The sequence below is a fragment of the Fringilla coelebs genome, assembly GCF_963513975.1.
Source record: "Fringilla coelebs genome assembly, chromosome: 16".
In the NCBI taxonomy this organism is placed as follows: Eukaryota; Metazoa; Chordata; class Aves; order Passeriformes; family Fringillidae; genus Fringilla; species Fringilla coelebs.
The window spans coordinates 15,000,381-15,023,739 of NC_140042.1; the positions used below are offsets into that span (position 1 = coordinate 15,000,381).

The following is a 23,359-nucleotide window of genomic DNA, read 5'->3' on the forward strand; positions in this document are numbered from 1 at the left end:
ACCCTTTGCTGGCTGCCGTGGGGGTCCCGTGGTCGCCGTGGCTCCCAGGCCGGGTGTGGCCCAGCCCCGCTGGTTCGACCCAGCCCCTCCGCGGGTGCGGGCCCGGCCGCTCTGTCCGGCTCTGTCCCGCTCTGTCCGGCTCTGTCCCGCTCTGTCCCGCTCTGTCCGGCTCTGTCCCGCTCTGTCCCGCAGGGTTTAGCTGGGGGGCGTCAGAGGGGCGATCACATGCTCGCCCGCCCGGCCGGGATTAGGTGCAGCCGCTGCGGCGGGGAGCCGTGCCAGGGAGCCGCGGCGGCCGCCCCGCAGCCGCGGGCACTCGGAGCCCATGGCCCCGGGCAGCCGGAGCCGGCCGCGGCTGCCCCGATGATGTCCCACCTGCAGCCCCCTGGCCGGGCCCTGGAGCGCTTCGATGGGCTCTCCCTCATTTACTGGTGAGCGGGGCGGGATGCCGCCGCACCGGCACCGGCACCGGGAGCGGGAGCGGGCATCCCCCGGAGCCTTGGATCCGCTCTGCAGGGGGGCGTTAGGGAGGATGCTGGGCTCGGTGACCCCGCGGCTTTCGGCGGGCTTTGTTTGATTGGGTTCACTTTCGGTTCATGGTGGGGCAGGGTCCGATGGGGGTCCCGCGGCACCCGCAGGGGCAGCGCTCAGGTGAGGCCGGGATCAGCCAGGGCTGCCAAAGGGGATTTATGTTCCAGGCAGCAGCTGGGGAAGCACCCGCAGCCCCTGCGAGTAGTTGTGTTGCTGCTGCTGCTGCAGTCCTGGTGCGGGCTCCCCCTCTGACAGCAGCCCCCAGAAGGGCGCTGTGCCCCGCTGCCGGTGCCGGAGCGCGGTGGGAGCGGAGCGGGGCCCGGCGGGGCGCGGGGAGGGCGCGGAGGGGACGGGAGGTGAGGGCGGCTGCAGATGTCTATGTAGGGCACCGAGAGCCGGCGGGAGCGCGGCTCTGCCCGGGGCCAGGGTTCAGAGCGTGCGGCTTTAGCCGATTAACTGGGGGTCAGTGGGCCGGAGCCAGAGCCGGCCTGGGCCCCGCTGGGGTCTCGGACCACCCTGAGCTTCGGCGGAGCCTTTCTCGGGCCGGCCAGACCCGGGCTTCTGCCCAGCCGAGACCGACGGGCCGGGGCACGCCGAAGGCGGCCGGGGCCGATCCCTGGCCCTGCCCGGACATGATCCACCTGCGGCTGAAGTAGGTCATTGGAGCGAGGGCTGGGGGCTGCGGGGCGCTGCCCCCGGGGGTGCAGGACGGCGAGGGCAGCAGCCCGGGGTCACTGAGACCGAGCCGGTGCCTTGAGAGGCTGCGCTGATGCTGCCCGGCTGCTTTTGGGTGCGGAAAGGGCAGAATCAGCTGCCGGTGGGAAGGAGGTGATGCAGGACAGGCGTGACGGCGTGGCGGTGCTGGGGCGGCGCTGCCGGCTGGGTGCTGATGCTGTGGGGCCGTGGGGTGGGTTTGGGAGCAGCCCCGTCACCTCACCGGGGGCCCATGGCCGTCCCTGGCTCCACCGGGCTGCTAAGCCTTGGTGCCCTGCCCCTGCGAGGCAGAAATGCTCAAACCCCATTTTCCACCTCACAAATCTGCTCATATGCTGGAATTTTGGCTCGACCCCTCCCTCAGCTTTGTCCACTGGGCCGTGTTTGGTTTGGGAGGAGAGGGGTCCCCCACGTGTGGCGGCTGCCAGCTGTGCTGGCTGGTGTCCGGCTGTCTGCCGGCTCCGCCGGGACGCGGCGGAGGATGGCGAGCAGATGGCGGGGAGATAACACCTCCCGGGCTCTCCGATAAGGATGACCCCGCTCTGCCGCTGATTAAAAGATTAATTTTGGAGTTTGAAATAGGAATTTGATAAATAAACGCGAGCCGTCGGCAGAACCTCACCCGGCAGCATCAGGGCGGGGGGTGGTGGCAGCCGCGGCCGGAGCAGCGGCTCATCCCTCATCCCTCATCCCTCACCCCCGGCTTCTCCCGGTGGTGGTGCCGGTGGCTCTCCTGCAGAGTGGCTGCTGGAAGCTCTCAGCAAGTTTTTCAGTGGTGGCCTCTGTGCAGGAGCTCGGCCAGAGGCGGCAGGGAATGAACAGCCCTGGAGGCGCCGCCGGGGCCGGGCAGGGCTCGTGGCCGGACCATGCTCGGGGTGCTCCGGGGGTTTGGAGCCTCTGCCTGCTCCTCACCAGGCGTGGCTGGGTGCGAGACTGGCCTGCACTTCCACCAATCCTCTTGGAATTATTATTGCTGCCTGTTTGTGGCTTGTGCCAGGGCCTGGATTGGAGCACGGGGGTGTTCACAGCTCAAGGATGGCTCAAAGCTCTTCCCAAGAGCTGCACTTCCAGTTCAGCAACATGTTCTGAAATCTTTCTCAAAAATATGTGATTTTCCCATCTTTCCATACCCAGCCATTTCCCACACTTCTCTCTTTCCATCTCTACTTTTATGGACTCATGTGGGTGAATTTTCCTGCTGAGGTTTCAGGATTTCTCCCATCAGTGTGGAGTGGACAGAGGGTGGCCAGGCCAGCAGAGCAGGTCCTGCAGCCCCCACCAGCCCCTGTTAATAAGTTTATAACCAGTGCAATCCCACAGCCCAGGGGATTTAGGCAGGCAGGATGATTTCTAATCCTGTTAACCCTTCAGAGCAGTTGACACCCAAACAGGGGCCATGGGACCAGTCCCCAGGTGAGCAGCAGATCACTCACCTGATGGGAAGGGGAGGAGGAGGAGAAGGGCTTCCTCGTGGGAGAGATGTTAATGTTAGCACACCTTGGAGCTGCTGCAGTGGAAATGAAGGCCCTGTTTGAGCCTTCCCATGTGACTGTGTCTGTGTTAATCCCCATCTCAGGGGGTACATCCAAGGGTTGGGCTGGAGCAGATGTTGGGGGATGTTCAGCTCAGCTGGGCTCTGGCATAAATGCCTTTCCTAAAAACTTCTGGGCAGACCAAGCCTGACCTCCCTTCTACCTTAAGCAATCTCTCCTAATTACTGCAAGACAGGCTAATTGAAGAGGTTCTTTTTGCCTTTTCCCAACCAAAACCTTTTGGAACAGCACAGGAAGGGCTGTGTGTTGATATCCATTGGAAGAGAACTGCAACCCTTGCTGTGGTTTAATCAAGCCCCAGCAGACTCCAGGAGCAGCTCTGCCAGGCAGGTGCCCATGCACTGACCATCTTCCCCCTGAACAAGAAGGACCCCCAGAAAATGCTCCACCACTCTTGGCTTGATGCATAATTGTCAGGTGGCATCAGCTGCCTTCTGCAAGCCCCTCTCTCCCTGGGGGTGAAGGGGATGGGCAGCAGAGATCTGACTTTCAGACAGCAGAGGTTTGTTGGGATGAACCCCTCACGCTGCAGGAATCCACTGGCTGGGAAGGATGATGGAAACAGGGATGGAGTTTAGGGGAGGGTGATAAAAGGGGCTGAAGAGCAGGAAAGCCTGGCCAGCAGCGAGGGGCTTCTCTGTCTGCCCAAGGTCTTGGTGGCTGGTGCAGATGTCCTGGGAGAAGGGGCTTTCCTCTCTGAGGAGTGAGAATGTGCCTCAGCCTCAGGTGGAGCCGCCCTCCTGCAGCAGAGGGAGGGAGCAAGCAGGGGAAAACAGCCCAGCCATCAAATACTCCTCACCTGTCCATTGTCAGGCTTGGCTTGGGTGGGAGCGAGGGTGACACCATCAGGGTGAAACACTCCCCAGGAACCACCCTGTGACCTCTGGAGGGGTCAGAGGAAGGGATTGAAGGAGCACTGGGGCCCACAAGGTCCTTGGGAGGAGGAAAGTGCCCAGGGGCAGCCCTGCCCGTGGGGATGAGGACCACAGGCTTGGAGGAGCAGCCTCACCCCTGCAGGGCTGGCTGCAGCTGCTGCCACCCTCTGCCCTCCTGCACCCAGGGAGATGCCGAGCCCAGGGCTGGGATGGGAGCACAGGATTGCCCATCCCTGAGTGCTCCCTGTAGGACCTGCCTGCTTCCATCACCTGCCTGCTGTGGTTCCCTTGGGTGCAAGTTACTGTTGGGGTGGTTCCAGCTGGCAATGAGAGGAAAACTTTTCACAATGGCAACAATCAGCCTTTGGAATCACTTCCCCAGGGACGTGGTGCATCCCCCAGTGCTGGATACTTTCAAGGTTCAGCTGGGCAGGGTGCTGGGCTGTCTTGCCTAGACTGTGCTTTTGATGAGAAAGGATGCACCAAGCGCTCCTCCAGGCCCCTTCCAACCTGGTGTTCCATGATTGTTTGTTCTCTCTTCTGTTCAGACTTGCCTGTGAGCATCTCTGATCTCCTGAGCTCATCTGAAGTGACTCCATGGGTGTTATTATGAGAACACCGTGGGCTGCACCGTGGGCAGCTCCTTCCCAGCTCCTTCCCAGCTGATTGGTTTTTTGATTTATCCCCAACGCTTTGTAGCTGATCCTGCAAGCAGCACAGTTGCAATTTTCCAATTTCTAATCAGATGTAAAAGCCTCTGCAGCCTACACTGATTTTGTTGTGTCATGAAGGGAACTCACTCAATAATGATCCAAAGTTCCTGCTGCTGCCTGGGCAGCCCGTGCTGCTCCCGGCGTGGTGGGAGGATGGCAGAGACCGTGACCCAGTGCCCTGCTGGGGCGAGCCCTCCCACCTCCCACCTCCTTAATGCTGCTTTCCGGAGCCAAAAGGCCTCAGACAGATCTCACTTCCACTGCAGGATGTCTTTCCACCTCTAATCCCCACCCACACAAACCTGCTTGGACTCTGCTCCTCTGCTCAGCTGGGCACAGAGGCTCCCTGCGGGCTCGGGTGCTGCTGTCAGCACAGCCTCCCCTTTTCCCCTTCCCCTTTTCCCCTTTTCCCCTTTTCCCCTCTTCTCCTTCTCCTTCCCCTTCTCCTTTTCCCCTCTTCCCATTTTCCTCTCTTCCCCTTTTCTCCTTCTCCTTCCCCTTTTCCCCTTTTCCCCTCTTCGCCTCTTCCCCTTTTCTCCTTCCCCTCCCCTTTTCCCATTTTCCCCTCTTCCCCTTTTCCTCTTCTCCTTCCCCTTTCTCCTTCCCCTTTCTCCTTCTCCTTCTCCTTCTCCTTCTCCTTCTCCTTCTCCTTCTCCTTCTCCTTCTCCTTCTCCTTCTCCTTCTCCTTCTCCTTCTCCTTCTCCTTCTCCTTCCTCTTTTCCCCTTCTCCTTCCCCTTTCTCCTTCTCCTTCTCCTTCCCCTTTTCCCCTTTTCCCCTTTTCCCCTTTTCCCCTTTTCCCCTTTTCCCCTTTTCCCCTTTTCCCCTTTTCCCCTTTTCCCCTTTTCCCATCTTCCCATCTTCCCATTTTCCCCTTCCCCTCCTCCCCTTTCCCCCTTCTCCTCCCCCTTTCTCCTTCTCCTTCCCCTTTTCCCATTTTCCCTTTCCCCTTTTCCCCTTTTCCCCTTTTCCCACGTTCCCCTTCCCCTTTTCCCCTCCTCCCCTTCCCCTTTTCCCCTTTTCCCCTTGTCCCCTTTTCCCCTTCCTCTTCTCCCCTTCCCCATCCTTGTGCCTCTGCCTGGCCAAGCTCAGGGTGCTCCCTGGGGCTGTCCCCTCTGTGGGATGATGTGGTCCTGCCTGGATCTCTGGAATCACCCAGGATGCTGCTGTGGGATCTGGCCAGGTTAGGCATCCCCATGGGTTCTGGCCATGCCTGGGCTCAGCTGCTCCCCTCTCCTGGTTCCTGGGTTTAGCCTCAGTGTTGGGGCTGGAAAAACTGGGATGATTCAGATTAATTCAGATTAATAATGGAGATGATGGTTCCATTTCTTGTGTGGCCCCAGCATGGCCTGGAGGTGACCCCCTGTCTTGGTTCAAGACAACAATTTTTGGGCACAGCTGGATATGGACTGCAATGACATTTTGGGCTGCCTGAGCAGCTGGGCTGGGGAGGGCTGTGTGGCTGGGGGAGACCTCCCTGAGCCCTCAGTTCCAAATGGAAGTGTGTTTCCTGAGAGAGGAGCCCTGGCTGGTGCCTTCCCATGGGATTTGCATTTGCTGCTGGACCGTGTGATGCCAACAGTGACATCAAACCCATCACTCCCCTTGGGGCCCAGCTGTTCCCAGCTCTGTTTGCTCCTTGGCTGGGTAGGAAGGACAAGGGCAGACCCGAGTTCATTTTTATCATGACTTTACCATTGGTTCTACTTGTTTCAGCCATTCTCTTCCCCTCTTTTCTTTCTGAAACCCAAACCCAGCACCAGCACCTTCTCCACTGCTTCCTCTTGGCACTGGTTTCTGTGCCTCTCCCAGCGCTCCCAGTTTCACTCTCCCACACTTTCCTCTTCGTGCTCTCCCAGAAAAATATACTGGAAATGCACCTGCCTTGTGCTGACCCAGCGTTTTTACCCCTGTGCTCCTGCTCCAAGACTCATTTTGATTCTATTTACAGTTTCACCCATCCCTGCTTATAAATGGTAGTGTTAAGTAAAGCTGACATACAGTTTCACTCAACTTCTATTAAAAATATATTTTTCAAGAAGAAATAATTTTTCCATTGGGAAAAAAATTTCAATGAGTTTTAAACCCATTTTTCTAGCAGTCAATGAAAAAGTGGACAAACAAGTGAAACAGGTTTATCTGCTGTCCAGCCCCGTGGGGTAACTTTGTTCTTAATTCATTAATTCTCATTTCAATTGTTCTTAATTCCTCTATTCTCTCATTTAAAAAGCTAACATCTGATGAAAAATCTGTAGTCTCACCCTGGGAGAAGAATCCTGGATTACCTTGGAGTGGCTCCATAAGGATCTGGAACACACAGCACAGGATGTTTGCCTTCAACACTGTGATACAAATTAGGCCTGGCACCCTTGGGTAGATCATAGGGGGTCTTATGAATCCTCCCTGAATGTGATTCCAAGTTTTAAACCACTGAAAATCCTCTGAATTGTTTCTGTTGGAACTTCCTCTGATCAGAGAGGTGTTAATGAACGGGAGCAGCAGCAGTGCCCGATGCTTTTGCCAGGGTTGGTGTGTGTTTTGGAGGATGGAATTGAGGATCTGAGTGTTTGGAGAGAAAGCTGGAAGCTGAGCATTGCTTCTCTTCCCTGAGGGCCTCTTGGGTTTGCTTTTCATTTCTTTTACCAGCTTGTGGACAAGCCTGTGGTTTATTGCAACATCCCACCCAGTGGGGAGGACCAGGAGTCCCAGCCTGGGGCAGCTGAAGGACTTCACGTCAGAAATGTGGAGCCCCAAACTCATCTCTCTAACCCTGAGGGTAGAAACTGTTCCCTGAGATGCAGAAATCAGGGTGGGTGAATTACTGAAGTGCCAGGCAGGAAAATTTCCCCATTTTCCTGCAACTTTTGGCTCGGCCTGACTCCAGTGAGCTTTTCTGCAGCCCCTCTGAAACTGGGAGAAGGAACCTTATCACAGAGCCACAGAATGGCTTCAGTGGGAAGGGACCCTAAAGATCATCTCATTCACTCCCTGTGGTGGGAATGGACCCCTTCCAACCTGCCTTTGGAGATTTCCAGGGATGGGGCAGCCACAGCTTCTCTGGGCACCCTGTGCCAGTGCTTCAACTTTATCCCACTGCCATTGCCTCCAGTGCTTGTGCAATCCCTTCCCTTCAGCATCCTGATTTATCCCAGCCAAGGCTCTGGCCCATGGATCAGGCAGTAATTGTGGGGCAATGCATTAGCATTTTTAGCTAGATAATTAAATTTTTTGGAAAGTTTTGGCCACCTAAAGATCAAATATATCCAGGTTTTATATGTCATCTGAATGTCCTCAGGTGAAGACAATGAAAAAAAAAAGAAGACAAAATGCAGGAGAACTTTTCCAATTTGTCATTATTTTGGAGCACTTTGCCCAGTGAGGCTTCACACGAGGCCATGGGGGAAGCTCCAGCTGATAAAATCAAAGTTGTTCAAACGTGGGAACAGCAACATCCAGGAGCTTGGACTCAAGGGATGGTTTGGCACGGGGTGGCAGTGCCAGGCAGGCATGGCCACAGTGGCTGCAGTCAGAGCTCTGCTAACGAGGGCAAGGGCCACTAATGGGGCTGGCCAGGAGCCTGCTGGGACCTGGGAACAGCACAGGGAGCACAGCCATGGGGCAGGCAGGGCCAGCAGCTCCCCTGTGACCTCAGCTGTCCTCCAGAGCTGGTTGGGGTGCAGGACTCCTGAGGCTCCAGGGAGTACATTTCCCTTCTCAGGAAAGGTCACCAGACCTCTCCCCCCTCCTGCTCCTGCCAAGCCCCAAGGTGGGCTCTGCTGGTCCATTCCCATTCACTGGCAAGCCTTGGATAATTTTATTTCATCCCTCCATTCCCTCCATCCCACAAGACAGGGGTGCTGCTGCTTCTCCAGCTGGGTGGTGGCACCAAGACAGGGATGGAGGACACAGTCTCAAGCTGCACCAAGGGATAAGTTGGATATTAGTAAAAAGATTTTACAGACAGGGTGATAAAGTTCTGGAATGTTCTGCCCTGGGAGGTGGTGGAGTCCCCATCCCTGGATGTGTTTAAAAAAGCCTGGATGTGGCACTGGGTGCCAGGGTTTAGCTGAGGTGTTGGGGCTGGGTTGGACTCGATGACCTTTGAGGTCTCTTCCAACCCGGTGATTCTGGGAATTCTCTGGAAGGGGCTGCTCAGAGGCAAGTCAGGCTTCTGACCTCCCAGCAGACAGGGACAGCTGAACTTGTCCTGCATTAAGAAGAAAATCCTGTGGGCTGGAAAAGATGCTAAAAGAAAAAAAAATCAACATCAGCCCTAAACCCCCTAAGTGCCACAGTCTGTTCCTGCTTCCAGAGCTTTGCTATGGATTTTAACCCTTTAGGGAGGGTGACTGCACCCGTCCCACACCGAACACCGCCCTCCATCCCCGGAGGGGCCGTTCCCAATAAATCTTGTGCCTTGTGCCGAGGATGAGGGGCCAGCCCGGCTCCGGCCCCGCGCCTCGGGAAGGCGCTGGAGGGGCCGCGCCGGCTCCGGCTTGCGTCAGCTTTAATCTAAAGTTGGGGATGTTTTGAGCTGATCTGTGTTAATGTTGGGAGGAATTAACATGCATACGGGGAGACCACGTGATGCCCTCCGACCTCCCCCTTTTTTTTTTTTTTTTTTTTTTTTTTTTAATTCCCATTTCTTTCCCCCCATCACTTTAACGGATTCCTGCCAAATCGGAGCGGCCGGCGCCGGGCAGGGCCGGGCTGGCACCGCCGGCAAGATGCCCGCGGTGTCTGTGCTGTACAAGGGAGCCATCATCATCAGCAGGTAACGGGGAGGGGGCCCGGGGATCCCGGGGCTCCCCCTCCCAGCCCAGGCTGTGCCCTGCGGCTTCCCCGGGAGCGGGCTCGGGAGGCAGGACGGCAGGAGGAGCGCAGGACTCGGGGTTTGTGCTTCGGTGGCGTTCGCAGGGCTCGGGGCTGCTCGGCGGCCGTGCCTCGGAGCGGGGATGGTGATAAGAGTTGATGGCAGGGGATGATGATGATGATGATAAGAGCTGATCGTATCAAGGAGGCATCTGCTCCGCTGGAACTGCCGCCTCCCCGCCCGCCCTGAGCCGGGCTCGCCCGGGGAATTTCCTCGGTGATTTACTCGAGATACCCTGAAAATCCTGAACCAGCCTGGGCTGCTCTGCCTCCCTGGGATGCCTTCGAGCTCCATTTTTCAATAGCCAGATGTGGCCAGTTGTTTGCTCAGTCCTCAGTATGGTCCAAGGATAGCAAGGAGAGGCATTTTTAACACGGAGAAAGCGCTTCTAGTCCCAATCTTAGAGGTGGAAGTTACTGGCTTTGCTGGACAGCTCGATATTTTGAGTTTTATTTTGGACTCCTGGTAAGTCCCTGCAGGTTATTCTTATCCTGCATCCTGCTGGATTTGGAGCAGCCTCTTGTTTCCCACGCTGCTGTTCCTCCTCATCCGTGTTCAGATCTGGGGCCAGATATCGATTGGGAAACACCTTGTCTCCTGGCACTCAATGCTGGGGAGTGCTTTGGTGCCTCCCCAGCCCTGGTTTCCTACCTGGGTTTCTCAGATCAGGGCTCATCCACCCTGAGGAGCCCAAGGAGAAGTGCTGCTGGTTCCAGGTTTGGAGTCTGGCATCTGTGGTTGGGGCAGGGCGTTTTTGGGGTCATTCATCAGGGACCTTGCCTGAGGTGTTTAGGGGGAGGCTGTGGGGTGTTTTGGGGAGTTACTCGGCTCAGGGGAATCTCAGGTGGGTGAGGCTCTTCCACCTGCACTGGCTTGTGATGAGAGGCTCCCACCAGACCAGGCAGGACTGGAAGCAGCTCTTGCATCCCCTTTTCCAGACCCTCTGCCTGCACTAAAAACCTTGAGAGTGGATTGTGTTCATTACAGGCTGTGTTTGTGAAAGTGCTTTATTCCAGAGCACAGCTCCGAGCTCTGATCTCATTTCCCAGGAGCTGCACAGCTGTCCAGCCCTGATAATCTGGGGTAATGAAGCACAGACAGGTCCAGCAGATTTGCTGGGTGGGGAGGATGATGCTCAGCCCTGCACATATTCTCTCATTTATCTGTGCAGAGCTTGGGGGGGGCCTGGCTGAGGGCTGAGTTTTGCCCGTGTGGGTGCAGCAGTGGGGCTGTCCCTGGGTGTCAGCAGTGCCTGCTGGGCTGGGAGGGACAATGTGCCTCAGTGGGTGCTGGCTGGGCACCGGTGCCTCTGTCCTTTTTGGCCCATGACAGCCAGCTGCTCCTCTTGTCTCCCCAGGACGCTCATGGGACCGTACGGGATGGACCGAACCGTGCACTGCTTCGACTTCTACGAGTGTGCAAACGGGCTGGGTGAGTACCAGGGACTGGGCTGGGTCAGAACCAGGGGCTGGGCTGGGGGAGTACCAGGGACTGTCCTGGGTGAGTACCAGGGGCTGGGCTGGGTGAGTACCAGGGACTGTCCTGGGTGAGTACCAGGGGCTGGGCTGGGTCAGTACCAGAGGCTGAGCTGTGTGAGTACCAGGGACTGCCCAGGGTGAGTACCAGGGACTGAGCTGGGTCAGTACCAGGGACTGGGCTGGGTGAGTACCAGGAGCTGGGCTGGGTGAGTACCAGGGACTGAGCTGGGTCAGTACCAGGGACTGGGCTGGGTGAGTACCAGGGACTGCCCTGGGTGAGTACCAGGGACTGCCTGGGGTGAGTACCAGGGGCTGGGCTGGGTGAGTACCAGGGACTGACTGGGGTCAGTACCAGGGGCTGGGCTGGGCTGGGTGAGTACCAGGGACTGAACTGGGTGAGTACCCTGGACTGGGCTGGGTAGTACCAGGGGCTGAGCTGGGTCAGTACCAGGGACTGCCCTGGGTGAGTACCAGGGACTGCCCTGGGTGAGTACCAGGGGCTACCCAGGGTGAGTACCCTGGACTGGGCTGGGTCAGTACCAGGTGCTGAGCTGGGTCAGTACCAGGGACTGCCCGGGGTCAGTACCAGGGGCTGGGCTGTGCCTCAAACAGCCCCCCAGCCCCCAGAGCCTGGGGCAGGCTGTGCCTCCCTGTGTGCAGCCCGGTGTCCCACTGCATCTTGTGTCTCGTACCTGCCTGTGTTGAGCATCTTCTGCACCTTTTGCAGCTGTGACATTAAAGGAATGTCAAAATCCCAACTAATTCCATGGTGGTGGTGAGCAGCCAGTGCTGGGAGCTGTGCAGGAGCACAGGCCCACAACCCCTTCCCTCAGCAGGATGAGGAAGAGGGACCTTTCAGAATTTTTTTGATTAAATCAATTAAAATGCTAAATAAATAGAAAAACAGCATCTCTAGCACTCCCCTGCCCCTCTGCAGACTTTTCCCCTGGCAAGCCATCCCAATGGGGGATGGAAGGTGCTTCCTGCAGTGCTCCTGGGATGGACTGGGATGCATGAGCTGGCTTTGGAAAGTTTGGCCCACGGGGAAGGGAATGAGCACTGAGTGAGTCAGGTGTCCTTCCACAGCACTCTGAACTTCAAAGCACGGAAGAGAAGGGAAAGGAGAAGGTCACATCCATCAGAACGTGACAAACTCCCAGGTTCATGTCGCTCAACCCAGAGGGATCCAGCAGAGCATTCCTCTGACCTCTCTGTATCCAGTGGTGCTCTGCCATGGACTTTATAAAAATCTGTGATCCTGCATCAGGATTTCACAGCCTCTCCCCTAATCCTTAATTGTGAGTGCAGCCCAGCCTCCCACAGAGCAGCTGGGAGCTCTTGGCGAGACCCCTGAATGTCCATTTGGGACAACTCCCGAGGAGTCACCAGAGAAACGAGCTCAGGTTTCCTGAGACCTGAGATGAGTTATGGATTCATTATTGGCTGTTTCCAGCTCTGCAGGGGGACAGCTTTGCTGACTCTTCCCACATTCATGAGGTTCATGGGAGCTCAGAGAAATTACTTTACTTGGTGAATATGATATTTTAATCTCCAGAGGTGGATTCGGTTGAGTTGATGGGATTTCAGCTGCTGGGTTAGATTAGCTCATTAAAGGAGGAGGCCCAGAAAAGCCTGATGGGGCCATCACTGACCTCTGGAAGAAGTGACAGATGTGGCAGCCCTTTGTGAGCCACTTCCCTGGGTTCCAGCTCCTCTCCTTTCCCCCAGTCTGGGCCAGAGGGTCTTTGCAGGGTCTAACAGAACCTACAAAGCAAATTGTGATGTGCTGGAGGAAGCTACAATAATGTGGATTTCCTGATGCCCTCAGCTGCTGGCTTCATCCTCTCCTGTGAGGCTTGAAGCACTCAGGACAAGCAACCATCCTCCAGAAATCATGGAATGGTTTGGGTTGGAAGGGACCTCGAAGTCTCATCTCACTGCACCCCCTGCCATGGGCAGGGACACCTTCCACTATCCCAGGTCACTCCAAACCCCATCCAGCCTGGCCTTGGGCACTGCCAGGGATCCAGGGGCAGCCACAGCGGCTCTGGGCACCCTGTGCCAGGGAACAATTCCTTCCCAATATCCCATCCAGCCCTGTTCTCTGGCAGCTTAATCATCCCTCCCTGATAAGTGGTGCTTACAGAATCCCTGTGTCTGCCAGAGGTGGGTTTATCTGGGAAAAGAAAGTGAGTTTCTCAAGCTGAATGCAGGGTTATCCCAGCAGTTTCCTGGGTAGGATGCAGGGTTATCCCAGCAGTTTCCCAGGTGGGATGCAGGGTTATCCCAGCAGTTTCCCAGATAGGATGCAGGGTTATCCCAGCAGTTTCCCAGGTGGGATGCAGGGTTATCCCAGCAGTTTCCCGGGTAGGATGCAGGGTTATCCCAGCAGTTTCCCGGGTAGGATGCAGGGTTATCCCAGCAGTTTCTCAAGATGAATGCAGGGTTGTCCCAGCAGTTTCTCAAGCTGAATGCAGGGTTATCCCAGCAGTTTCCCAGGTGGGATGCAGGGTTATCCCAGCAGTTTCCTGGGTAGGATGCAGGGTTATCCCAGCAGTTTCCCAGGTGGAATGCAGGGTTATCCCAGCAGTTTCCCAGGTGGGATGCAGGGTTATCCCAGCAGTTTCCCAGGTGGGATGCAGGGTTATCCCAGCAGTTTCCCAGGTAGGATGCAGGGTTATCCCAGCAGTTTCCCAGCTGGAATGCAGGGTTATCCCAGCAGTTTCCTGGGTAGGATGCAGGGTTATCCCAGCAGTTTCCTGGGTAGGATTCAGGGTTATCCCAGCAGTTTCCCAGGTGGGATGCAGGGTTATCCCAGCAGTTTCCTGGGTAGGATTCAGGGTTATCCCAGCAGTTTCCCAGCTGGAATGCAGGGTTATCCCAGCAGTTTCTCAAGCTGAATGCAGGGTTATCCCAGCAGTTTCCCAGGTAGGATGCAGGGTTATCCCAGCAGTTTCCCAGGTAGGGTGCAGGGTTATCCCAGCAGTTTCCCAGCTGGAATGCAGGGTTATCCCAGCAGTTTCTCAAGATGAATGCAGGGTTATCCCAGCAGTTTCTTGGGTAGGATGCAGGGTTATCCCAGCAGTTTCCCAGGTGGGATGCAGGGTTATCCCAGCAGTTTCCCAGGTGGAATGCAGGGTTATCCCAGCAGTTTCCCAGGTAGGATGCAGGGTTATCCCAGCAGTTTCCCAGGTGGAATGCAGGGTTATCCCAGCAGTTTCCCAGGCAGGATGCAGGGTTATCCCAGCAGTTTCCTGGGTAGGATGCAGGGTTATCCCAGCAGTTTCTCAAGATGAATGCAGGGTTATCCCAGCAGTTTCTTGGGTAGGATGCAGGGTTATCCCAGCAGTTTCCTGGGTAGGATGCAGGGTTATCCCAGCAGTTTCCTGGGTAGGATGCAGGTGTCATCCCAGCAGTTTCCCAGGTAGGATGAGGTGTTATCCCAGCAGTTCCTTTGGAGCAGGATCACTGCTGGGTGCCAGGTCAGCGTTTGGCCGCGGGTCTGTTGCTCTGTGGCTTTAGGTGGAAACCCACATGTGAACCTCAGCAGAAGTTCAAAGGGGTTACCTGGCAGCTCCTCTAACCTGAACCTCGAATTAAAGAATAGCCATCAAAGGGAAGTGCTGATTAAGGAGCATTTCTCAGAAACACTGAGATCCCATTATCTTGACCTTCATCTGCTTAGGACAGGGCAGTGAGTGATTCACCTCCAATCTGTCCCTTCCTCCAGACAGAAAAAGCTGGCGGGGGCTGCAAGATCAACAGAGGGATTAAGGGAAATGTAATTGAACATTGCCAGCTTAGGCAGGGAGCAGGCTGCCCCTCTCTGTGCCCAGCCTGGCAGGCAGTGGGGTCAGGATGATCCCAGTTGGACTAAACAACCAGATTAGCCAGGACACCCCCTGACCTGTGTGGATCCAGGAGCAGGTGAGATTATAGCCTGAGAACTGTGACTCTGGCATTAGTGGGAGTGGGATTAGAGGCGCCAGAGAAGCTTGAGGGTGCTGGAGAAATTTATAGGATCGTTAAGAGCCTAAAGAAAACACAGACTTGGCCAGTCTTACCTCTAAGTCCATCTGGAGTTTTCCTGGCAAACTTTGTTCTGCAAAAGAGAAAAAAGCAGGGACATGGGCATCAGCTCCAGGACCTTTGCCAGAGAGGAAAGATTAAATAGAGGGATCCAAAATAGGCTAGATTATCTGGCCCTAAGTATGACTTAATAAGCATTATACTGGGACTTTGATGCTGTGATAATTAAAGAGCCGTTATTTACCTACACTGGGTCCCAAATAGAAATCTGATTGAAGTAAATGTTTATAAAAGATGTAAAGAATTATCAGCCCAGGAATGCTGCCACCACAGTCCTGGATGATCCAGGTTTGCTGCCATCCATCAGCTGCTGTCCCCTGGAGTGGTCTGAGCCCTGGAAGGGGTGAGCCCTCCCTCATCCTCCTCCTCCTCCCCTCTGCCCACTCTCCAGTGGATTTTGGGAGCAGGACTGGCACCCAGAGCACCTTCTTGGTGAGGTGATGGGTGTGAGCAGTGGGCAGAGCTCGGCAGCATCCAGCTGCTTTCCCAACAAGGGAGTTAAAACTCGGGGATTTTTCCTCCCCCACCCAAGTTTGAGTGTGTCTGGAGCAATACTGTGAGTAATCAGTGATTTTAATAACAAGATCGGATTTTCTCCTGACATCGTTGGGGATGAAGGAGGATTTGGGATACCTCAGCTATATTAAGGCATTATTACAATTGATTTGCAGGCACAAAAGGGAAATGAGTCATTATTGATTTGATATCTCAGCACACACTGGCCTGCTGGGGGATGTTGTGGCTGGGCCTCAGCAAGGTGCACTTTTTTATATTATTTGTCTGATGTGCTTCTTCCTTCCTAATTCCTTTGTGTTAGGGGTGAAGAAAGATGTAGGATGAGCTCCTCAGTCATGTCCAGCCTTGGGCTGGACTTCCAGGCTCTGTTCCATCCAGGGAACCGATGGGGCTTTGCCTCTGCAGGGGTTTCTCAAGCCCATCCTGGGGTGCCCCTGTTCCCTGGGCTGTGTCTGCCCAGCCCAGCAGAGATCCCCTGGCTCCACAGGGAGCAGAGGAATGTCCTGCTCAGCATCCCTGCCATGGGCAGGTTTTCCCTTTCATGGCTGCAGCATCTCCTCCCCACTTTTGTGCCCAGGTGCCTGACCTGACCCACACCTTGGTGAGGCTCATGCTGCTTATGGATACTTTTTTGGGGGCAACAATATTTCTAATTTGAGTTAATTTCTTTTATCATTCACTATAAAATATTATCAATTACAATAATATTATGATATAGTATTATACCATTATAAATTAGAAGATATGAGTACCCATTCCTGAGGTGTTCTACTGTGAGTTCCCTGTTCCAGCACTAACACAGCTCCTCACAAGGGTTAATGCATTAAGCACAGTGAATAAACTCCAGCACTCATACAGAGCTGGGATTTGGAGCTTGGGAAAAGCAGCAATTGGTGCATATAGAAATGTAAATGTCTTTATGGGACAGTGTAATAATTTAGTTTTAATCTAATTTAATCTAAAGGTGACTTGAGACACGAAGTCTTTCCCTGGAGGCAGATGAGAGCTGTGAGGGGCCTGAGAGCAGAGCTGGGTTACCAAAGGAAGGGAAGCAGGGATGGAAGTGGTGCTGTGTGCTGAGTAATGCCCACCATGGATCCTCCTCCCTCCTGCCTGTTCCCAGACGGTTCCCAGGTTTTAGGGCAGCAGCTGGGCCTTGTTCCCACAGCCCAGGAGCTTGCAGGGCTCAGAGCAGCCCTCAGCAGCTGGGCCAGGGCTGGGCTGGCTCTGCCCTGGTGGCACTGCCCTGGTGGCACTGCCCTGGTGGCACTGCCCGTCCGCAGCCAGCCCTCCTGCCTCAGCAGCAAAATGCCCCACCAGAGCTCTGGGCAGAGATTTGTTCATTAAAGCCAGGCTTTGTAATCCTTCTCTCCATAGCCTGGATCTTCCAAGTGGGGCTTAATGAGCCCTGGATAAATAAGTCTCCTGGACCTTTTCCTGCCAGCCAGCTCAGGGTGGCCGTAGGGACGGGCTCGGTGGTGGCTCTGGGGAGCAGAGCCCGGTGCCAAGGAGCTGCAGGGTACCCGGGCTGGGCTGTGCCAGGGGTCACACACAGAGCTGGGGTCACACAGGGAGCTGGGGTCACACAGGGAGCTGGGTTCACACAGAGCTGGGGTCCCACAGAGCTGGGGTCCCCTCCCTGCCCCTGCCCCAGCTGCTGCCCCCGGGCCCGGCTCTGCGCGGGCGGCCGCTCCTGGGGTGGCTCTGCCATCGGGGTCACAGCCCAGGGGCTGCCGGGGCCTGCAGGGGAGCAGAGATGTCCCCAAGCCCTGGAGCTTGTCCAGGTGTGCCCAGGGAAGGAATCTCCTGTGGGAAGCACTTGTCAGCAGGAATGATTTGATCTGCAGCAGGAGCAGATCCTTTCCCATCAGGGACGAACTTGGAGCTGCTGGAGAGAGTCCAGGGAGGTGCCCCAAGGGCTGGAGCCCCTCTGCTCTGGAGCCAGGCTGGCAGAGCTGGGGGTGCTCACCTGGAGAGGAGAAGGCTCCAGGGACACCTCAGAGCCCCTGCCAGGGCCTGAAGGGGCTCCAGGAGAGCTGGAGAGGGACTGGGGACAAGGGATGGAGGGACAGGACACAGGGAATGGCTCCCACTGCCAGAGGGCAGGGCTGGATGGGATATTGGGAATTAGGAATTGTTCCCTGGCAGGGTGGGCAGGCCCTGGCACAGGGTGCCCAGAGCAGCTGTGGCTGCCCCTGGATCCCTGGCAGTGCCCAAGGCCAGGCTGGGCAGGGCTGGGAGCAGCCTGGGACGGTGGAATGTCCCTGCCCATGGCAGGGGGTGACACTGGATGGGCTTTCAGGTCCCTTCAACCCAAACCATTCCATGATTCCATGAATTTTGGGTTGGGGCTGCCCCCTCAGGCCTGGCCTGTGCCTGCTCTGATTCTCCTGCCTTTGTGCCATGGGCTGTGCTCTTCCTGCAGGCATCAAGGTCATTGGTGGCATCAAGGAGCTCACTGGAGAAGAATATGGAGTTTATGTCAAGAGGATCCTTCCAGGGGGTGTTGCTTATGCAGATGGTGAGTGGAGCACGGGGCAGAGTGCCTTGAGGTCTGAGAGCAGCCCAGACTGAGGGCATTTATTTCACACATTTGTTTCATCCCTGATTAGATATTTTGGGTGCTTGCTTGGAGATTTTCCAGTGGTTGGGGGTATTTTTTTAGCGTGGCTGTTGTTCTGACATCTGACAGCAGCCTTGGACTGGCTCCTCAGCATCTGTTCTACTGCTTAGTGTGTGTGAGCACAACCCATCTCTGCCACACAAGAACTCTCCTGTCCTTTCCCACCTCCCTGTGGCCCCAAAATGGCCAGAGACCCTTTTGCAAACTCAGCTCTGCTCTTGGTCACTGATTTAATTCTGAACATGTTCAACTAAGTAGGTATTAGGGGTCTGCAGAGCTCACCTTTTACAACTTCAGCTAAAAAGATCTTTTTTTCCCCTAGCTGTTACATCATTTTTCCATCCAATAAAGGAAAATAAATCCAGAACAGGTGGAAGTGCCTCTCATGCTTTTCTACCTGACCTCAAACTGAACCACTTGACCTCAAAGTGAATTAAGCAAAAGTTTTATTGCAGTTTTCAGCATTTACTTTTGCAACTTCCTAGAGCAGAGGAAGTGCTGGGACATTGGCACGGGCTGTTCTGGGAAGTTGCAGAAATTCATTTATGGCCATCTGGAAAAACAGGTCGGACGAGCGTCTCCAGAGCAGCCCATGCATTTCTCATCCTGTCTCTGGGCACTGGGGGAACTGCCCAGCCTCTCCCAGTCCCTTCAAGCTGTATTTTCCACAGTTTCTATCCATTAGTTTTCTTTTCTAGGGCGCCTGCAGCCAGGAGACCAGATCCTGGAGGTCAATGGAGATTCCCTAATTGGGGTTACAAGCGAGAGGTACCGTGTCCAAATGGAAATTTCCCATTCCTGTTGCTTTTGTGGGATTCTGTGAAGTGGCTTAGGCTGTGGGTTGTGTGGAGGACACCAGGGCATAATTCTGGGTGCTGTTTCCAAGAGCCAACTTGAAAATTATCAGACAGAAAGATTCAACATAAAAATAGACCAGAGAGACCAAATTGTATCTGAGATGCTCAGACATTTCCCCAAAAAGCTGGGTTTTACACAGCTCCTGGCACCTCCACTCCATCTGCTGCAGCTTCCCAGCACAGGAGATCAGCTGGTGCCTGAGCCTGACAGTGCTGCTCCAGCTGCTTCTGGAGCCATGATCCAGCCCCTCAGCTCCTCACCAGGAGAATCATTCCCAGCTCCACAGGAGCACCAGCACTTTGGGGCTCTCCTTTCCCGTGTGCTATCCTGCTGCCTGCCCTGCGTTCCTGCACCAGGTGCCGAGGCTGGACGGGGAGCAGCACGAGGAGCTGGTCCTGCTGCCAGAGCCCCAGAGCAGCTGGGCTTGGTGCTGCCATGAGAACAGCTCTGTGGCTGTGGGAGGCTGTGCCTGGCTCCCAGCAGCTGTCCTGGCTGCCAGGGGTACTTGAATTTTGACCCAGAAAATGGCTGTCCCTGGGATGGAATCTTCCCCAGGCTGGGAATTACAGAATCCTGGAATGGTGTGGGTTGGAAGGGATGTTATCCCTGGATCCTCATTCCAGCCCCCTGCCCTGGGCTGTGCAGGAGGATTTGCTCTGCTCTCTTCTGGGTTTTGCTATTGGGGATTTCTCACTCACTGCAGAGGTGGGAAAACCGCCTTGCTGCCAGGGGCATGCAGCCAGAGCTGGGCTGCTGGCAGGGTTTGCCCAGGTCAGGGGTCTGTGCCAGCTGTGGGAGCTGGGATTGACCTGCCATGGTCCTTGTGTTCCAGGGCCGTGGACATCCTGAGGACAGCATCAGCCACCAGCCACATGCGCCTCCTGATCGCCCGCGACGACGACGCCAGGTCAGGGGGACACTGGGGAGGGACCTGGGGCACTCCTGGGCACCACAGCTGGACAGCCCTGGGGCAAATCAGGCTCAAAGCCCACGGGGGAGGCAGAGGTGGCAGGGGTCTCTGGTCACTGTGCACTGCTGGGAATTCAGTGGAGCTGTAATTAACTAAAGGAAGCAAAGCTTCCCTTGGTGGCTCCCAGCTCCAGCCCTGCCTGGGGGGTCTGTGGGACATCCCAGCACTGAGCAGAATTCCACAGGTGCTTCCCCAGGGAGGACCAGGGCTGCTCCAGTCTTGGCTGTGGGTGGCACAGCTGCCTCAGCTCTGCTGTGTGGTGTTTCAGCACATCCTGCACAGAGCACTGGATGAGGATGTGCAAGGACAGCAGGATCTTCCCTTTCCTTTCTGGGAACGTGAGGAAGGATTTTTCTGCTCTCCACTTCTTTTTTTCCATTTAGTTTTGTCTTTTATTGATGCCCTGCTATCTTTTAAGTCTGTCCTTGAGCATGGGTGAGTATCTGGCGTGTATCAGACACATTGAGTTAAGGTCTTCCTTTCCCAGAGGTTTCCTCCTTCTCAGGGAGGATGAGAAGTTTCTCCCTGAAACCTGTCCCCTTGTTGCTCCCTGGAAAACCTTGCTCTCTCTAGAGAGACTCAGAGTGTTTGGAAGGAGAAGGAAAGAGTTCAGTCTTGTCTTGACTGGGTTTAAGCTGTGTGGGACAATGATGGTGCCATGAGAGGGGCCAGAGCTGTGGGAACCCAGGTATGGATTAGTGGGGTCTTTGCTGCTATCCCACGGAGATCTGGCACAATGTGCTGGCACATCCTCTTCCCTGCCAGAAACAGGGGCTGGGGGAGCTGAGGTGCTGCAGAGAGCAGAGGAATGAGGGTGGGATTTGGCAGAGCGTGGCTGTGGGCAGGCAGGCTGTGCTCTGCCCGTGGGTGCCTCAGGTCAGAGTCCCTGCTGAGCACACCCAGATCCCGTTAGTGTGGAGATGATGGATGATTAATGATGGATGCATTCCTTATCCATCAGCTGCTGTGCAGCCTTCCTGCCTTGGCAGAGCAGTGAGAGTGCTCTAATGACAGGCGTGAGACTAATTCTGACACAGCAATACACTGCTGCAAGAATTATTTGCTATTAATGACGGGCTGCTCCTAGCCACTCTCTTCCAGGGGAAATGGCATCTCCTGTTATTACATTAAGTGCAAGTCCTTCAGCAGCTCTGAGGAAGTGCTGGGTGAAGCAAGTAGGTCAGCAGGGATCGTCTGCTCCAAGTAGGGATGCTCAGGATGCAGCTCTGGGTCACAGCAGTCCCTTTGGCGGGGCAGAGTGCCAGCGGGCATCTCACACTCTGCCAGCAGGAGGGACGGGATCCCACAGCTTGGCTGGCATCCCTGTGCCCAGCAGCAGCACGACTGGCTCTGAAACACTCGATTTCTCAGCCACAGCCCCCAGTACAGGCTTTCTGCCTCCCCCGTGCTCTGTTCCAAGCCGTTCCTGCAGCTGCCCACATCCCGAATTGCAGCAGATGTTTCCTGGAGCACTCGCGGGCGTGGCTCCGGCTCCCCCTGCTCCTGCAGGGCGCTGGGGCAGGCCGGCAGGGCAATGAAACTTCAAGCGATTTATTTGGCCTCCGTTCACTGCTGGTTATCTGTTAAATCTGCAAAAGGTTAGCCAGAGGGAGAGCGGGGAAGTAATCAGTTTATTTATTCCTTTTTTCCAAAAGATTTGCAGAGATTTCACTTACATAATCATCTCTCAAACTGTTTAATACATGAATACATATCGCCAGGATTAAGGGCTGTGGGAACGTGGGGAAGGATTTTTCTGCTCTCCACTTTTTCTTTTCCACTTACTTTTGTCTTTTATTGATGCCCTGCTATCTTTTAAGCCTGTCCTTGGGTGTGGGTGAGCAGCCAGCCGGGTGGAAAGGGGCCATCAGCTCTGGGGGTGATGCCTGGGGAGGTGCCATGCCATCAGCTGGGGACAGCTTCCCCCCTTCCCCCTGCCCAGCAAAGACCTGAAAGCTGAGGAGGACACGGGGCAGAGAAAATTCAGTTTATTTTCAGATCCTTCCTCACCCAGAGCACTCAAAGCACTCTGGAGGAGGGAACATCATGGCTCTGGGTTTGGATCCAGCCCTCCTGCCAATTTTCCCAATGACTCAGCTGAGTAGCATTTTGTTGTGGTTGCCCTTGGGTGAATTTGAGTCATAAACGCTATTATTTGTCTCTGGAGTTAATTATAGGCCCAAATTACCTGTGCTTTTCATGGAACTCAGTCTCTGGCATGTATCAGATGCATGTTTTGGGCCTGTCGCATCAGCTGGGCTGCAGAGAGCAGCAGTAATGCCAGGGCTTGAAGCAGAGGATTCAGATTTGGAGCTCGACTCACCAGGTTTAGGTGATGCTTAAATCTGATTTTAGTCTATGCTCACCTTCAGCTAATGAGGATAATTTTATTGCATAGTCATAATTATTGTTTATTCATTCTCAGCCTGAAAGTTACAATAGTTCCTTGTTTCTCTGCATTGCACAGATATGGGCCTGGTCTGTCAGGTTTATCACTGGGAGGAGCCAGTTTGTGCTGCACCTCTGACTCCTGGCAGGATAAAACACTCAATTCCTTGTGTCTCCACATGAGAGGCATCCCCAGCATCCCAGGAACAGGGCTGTTGGATTAGCAGGGCTCACACAAGCAGCAGGAAGGAAAGGCTGCTTCTGTGCAAGTGCCCTGCACTATGGAGCAGGATCAGACCCACAGGATCTCTGAGGGTGGAAAGGATCTTTGAGTCCAGCCTCTGACTGATCTCCCAGCCTGGAGCATGGGGTGCCATGTCCAGTTGTTCCTTGGACACCTCCAGGGGTGGGGACCCCGCTGCTCTGGGCAGCCATTTCCAAGGCCTGAGCACCTTTCCATGGAGAAATTCCTCCTGGTGTCCAACCTGACCCTGCCTGGCACAGCCTGGGGCTGTTCCCCTTGTCCTGTCCCTGTTCCCTGGAGCAGAGCCTGATCCCCTGGCTGTCCCCTCCTGTCAGGACTTGTGCAGAGCCACAAGGTCCCCCCTGAGCCTCCTTTTCTCCGGGCTGAGCCCCTTCCCAGCTCCCTGAGCCCTTCCCCAGCTCTGTTCCCTTCCCTGGAGCCCCTCCAGCCCCTCCATATCTGCCTAGTGAGGGGCCCAGAGCTGACCCTGAGCCCAGGTAAAGGGGCAGAATCGGTTCCCAGGTCACTGTGCCCACCCTGTTTCTCCCAGCAGAGGGGCTGGGGCAGGAGCTGCTGCCTGGCCTGGGGTAGATGCAGGACAGTCCCTCCTGCCCTGCCAGCCCTGAGTGTGACAGGGACAGCTCAGCCCACGGCTCTGCTGTTCTGAGCACTCGGTGCTAAACTGGGAGGGCTGGGGCTGACCCAGCAAGGCTGGGTGTGCCAGGGACAAAGGCTGTGCTTTGGGAACAGCAGCCAGCCTTCCCCAGAGCAGTGGGGTGCACCTGTGCCTGGCACTGCTTCCATCCCACCCCCAGAGAGGGAAGGCATTGAATGATTTGGGTTGGAGGGGGCCTCAAATCTCATCCCATCCCACCCCTGCCATGGCAGGGACACCTTCCACTGTCCCAGGCTGCTCCCAGCCCTGCCCAGCCTGGC

The 23,359-nt window shown here is 55.6% G+C and overlaps 1 protein-coding gene across 1 annotated transcript in view; it reads left to right on the forward strand.

The window, feature by feature from the left end:
- Nucleotides 1-363: 363 nt before the first annotated feature.
- LOC311160029 (syntaxin-binding protein 4-like) overlaps nt 364-23,359 on the forward strand; it is a gene marked incomplete at both ends in the record, with an annotated part of 47,704 nt that continues 24,708 nt past the window's right edge. The window contains 5 exons of the mRNA XM_084216476.1: nt 364-431; nt 10,615-10,688; nt 17,766-17,861; nt 18,662-18,731; nt 19,654-19,728. Of these exons, the coding sequence (XP_084072602.1) occupies nt 364-431; nt 10,615-10,688; nt 17,766-17,861; nt 18,662-18,731; nt 19,654-19,728 (383 nt within the window). The remainder of the gene's footprint in view (nt 432-10,614; nt 10,689-17,765; nt 17,862-18,661; nt 18,732-19,653; nt 19,729-23,359) is intronic.